This window comes from Cyprinodon variegatus, unplaced genomic scaffold, assembly GCF_000732505.1.
Source record: "Cyprinodon variegatus isolate N-32 unplaced genomic scaffold, C_variegatus-1.0 Scaffold381, whole genome shotgun sequence".
Taxonomy (NCBI): domain Eukaryota; kingdom Metazoa; phylum Chordata; class Actinopteri; order Cyprinodontiformes; family Cyprinodontidae; genus Cyprinodon; species Cyprinodon variegatus.
In genome coordinates this window covers 156,142-159,213 of record NW_015150834.1, presented here as the reverse complement: position 1 = coordinate 159,213, position 3,072 = coordinate 156,142, and the positions used below count along the sequence as shown (strand labels likewise).

The 3,072-nt window shown below is 45.3% G+C and overlaps 1 protein-coding gene across 1 annotated transcript in view; it reads left to right on the top strand.

Annotated features, from left to right (window-relative positions):
• The window catches only part of pdzd2 (PDZ domain containing 2), a 78,622-nt gene that overhangs the window by 64,980 nt on the left and 10,570 nt on the right, over positions 1 to 3,072 (top strand). The window contains 1 exon segment of the mRNA XM_015386922.1: positions 46 to 2,041. Within this exon segment, the coding sequence (XP_015242408.1) occupies positions 46 to 2,041 (1,996 nt within the window).

Sequence of the window (3,072 nt, the reverse complement as noted above, 5' to 3'; positions counted from 1 at the left end):
ATGTCTCTTTAAGCTTCATCTGACTGAGCTACTCTTTGATCTCAGCTGTAGATCAGATGTCCACCTCGTCAGCGGACGGCGGTGATGAAACCACCAGAGGGGACATAACCACATCGGTTCCAGAGAAACATCTTAAAGCTCCGTGTAGAAACTCAGAACCATCCACGACCTCACAGCAAACTGAAAGTGGATTCCAGCCGACCATCTCCTGCAGACCTGATGCTCCATCAGAAGAACATGGGTGTGACCCGCTCCTCTCATTTGTCAGTGAAAACACTGCAGCACTGCAGATGAACCACGGCGGCTTTATTCAGCGTGCCGCCCAGGATTGCCCTCCATTTGCAGAACTGGTTTCCAAAACTGAAAAAAGTGAATCTGCTTCTGACAACAACAGAGAGAGCGGTGATGATTATTCTCTCCATGAGAGTTCCGGTCCTGAGCAGGTGAAGCGTTGCTCCACGGATCCACAGCATCCAGATGGTTTCAGGTCCCCTGATATGGACCGACTTTCCCATGGATCTATGAATAATCAGGAACATTCTGAGTCTCCACCAGACAAAGAGAGCACCGCTGAGGTTCCTCTGCTCTCTGACCTCAATCACATGCCATGGGCCGCCCCTGAGGAGTCAACAAGGCCGTTACCCAGCAGGACGGGTAATGGATCCATTAACCTGGACCCTGAAACCATGACTCATGATACACGGTCCTCAGCTCTGTGCCGGAACCCGATGAGTCAAACATCTTCAGCTAAATCCAAGGCTCTCCATGTTGGACCACAGTCTGGAGGTTCTGACCTAAACGAGCGGGTCGTAGAAGATCAAGCTGACTCAAACCCAGACGCTTGCTTTAAATCTCCTGGTGGTTCAGAGAGTCCTGCAGAAAGCGATGAACCCAAACAGCAGATGGAAAATGGTTCTTTGATCCGCAAAGCTTCAGTTATTCAAAGTATCAGGTCCGCTTCAGTAGAACCAGAACAGACGTTCAGAAGTGAAAGCCCTTCTGAGACAAATGTGGCCTTCAAGCAGCTCAGTAAATTCCAGCCGGTAGCATTCATGTCCAGCTTCCTGAACCAGAACAAGCAGCCTGAGGTGAATAGCAGCCCTGAATCATCCAGGACCGGTAACAGGAACCCAAACACAACCCGGCATGGACCCACAGGTGGAACAGAGGAGAGCCATTTAGCTTCCAGTTCATCTGACATTGAGGAGCAGCCGCCCTCGCCCATGACTCAGAGGACATTATTACAACTCCAGCTGTCTCCTCTGCCTTCTCTCACCTCACCACCACTAAGAGCCGCCAAAGACTCTAAAAGCAAAGCCTACTCCAGGTTGGCCTCCCAGCTTTCTCCCATTTCCAGAGGAGAAATGACTAACGGCAGAGCCAGAAGTCAAGGCTTGAATTCCCTGCATCGTGTTAAAAAAGCTCAGCTAACGGCAGCAAACGGCCCAGAAGCAGGTCTGGGGTTAAAGTTCAGCTCTTCCAAGCTAAACGGTCCAGGACTGAGTCTTTCCAAAGACGTCAGCCTGTCCACAGACTGCAAGCCTTTCTCTGTCCGACATAAAATCAAGTCCTTCGAAAGCTTGGCCCACTTGGATAGACCTGTAGCCAAAAGCAGCGAGGTCCACACGTTGGCGGTAGCGTACACCGCTTCGCTCAACCAGAGGATTGCTGGATATATGGACCTGGTTAATTCTGTGCATTGGCGCGGACAGCGAAGGAACAACGACCCTCTGACAGCAGCAGCGTCCCTCCCACCTCCTCTAAGCAAACCTGCTGAGGATGAAGCTCAGAAAGCTCCAAATGGGACCATGACAAGGACCCCTCTGGTGCTACGAAGGAAACATGGCCGCCTTCCCAGCAGGAAGGTGCATCAGCTTCGGGCCGTCAGTATGCCCGATCTGGAAACGCTCTGCACCGAGAACTTCAGCCTAGGGAATAAAGCTGCTGATCCCAGCCGCCAATCCGCTACTGCGGATGACACGCCTTCTGAGGACGTACCTCAGGGGCCCCCAGAGGCCGAGAAGTATGGCTGGTCCATCAGGTGAGAAGCGAAGTTTAGAAGAACCTCTTCAGTTTGATTTTCTAGTAGTAATAGGATGTATGAAATAAAAATATTACACCTACTCAGTAGGAGACGTTGGTTACCTTTTAAGACTTGAATTATTAGAACAGTCAATAAAAGTGATATTTTAAGTTGGTTCACTTAAAATAAATGCATCAACCGACAGGAAGCTGATGTAGAAGGATAACAGACAACAGCTTCATTCTGTGTTCGGAGTAACGATATATCACTTCTAAACGAGCCCCAGTTCAGACTTTTAAAGCGTCGTTAAGCATTATTTCCATTCTCAATTGAGTTTTTTTATGTATTAAAAAAAAAAAAAATCAAATGTTTAGATGTTTGACTCGTCCAAAATGTGTCACGGTGTGAGAGTGGTGGTCTGTTTTGATGAGGACAGTCTATGTTGCAAAGCTCTAGTTTTTTAGGATTCTAGCCAGACTTCAGACGATGCATTTAATGCTGAGGGCCGACGGACTGCGGTCGGGTATTCCAACTCCTTTTTTTAATCAAATAGGAAAAAAATATATACTATAGACACACCGTAAGAGCTGTAAATACAATAAAGCAAAAACATATTCGATTTACATTTGATCACATTTCTCATTTAGTCAACCAAACGTTAAAGGATGAATTTCCTTAGCTAGCATTACTTTATTAGCTTGCTTTAAAGTTTGTTTGCATATACAAAAATAAATAATCTAGGGCTGAAACAATTAATCTGAATAATTGTGATTAATCGATTTGAAGTAATTTAGTAATTGCATAATCTTTAACTGGAGTATAGAGACTGTAAAATTTGATTTTAATTGTCAGAGCAACCTAATTAGAGCTGTAATAACATCAAAATTTTAAAAAATATATCAACATTTTTCATTTAAGATAAAAAAAAATATGATTTTGCTTGTCAATATGCAATATGCAGAATCCAGAACCCTGGAAAGGTTTTAGTTTTTACCTGGTTTAATTTGGTAAAAGATCTTCCTTAAGGAACCTTTGGCTGTCTGATTATT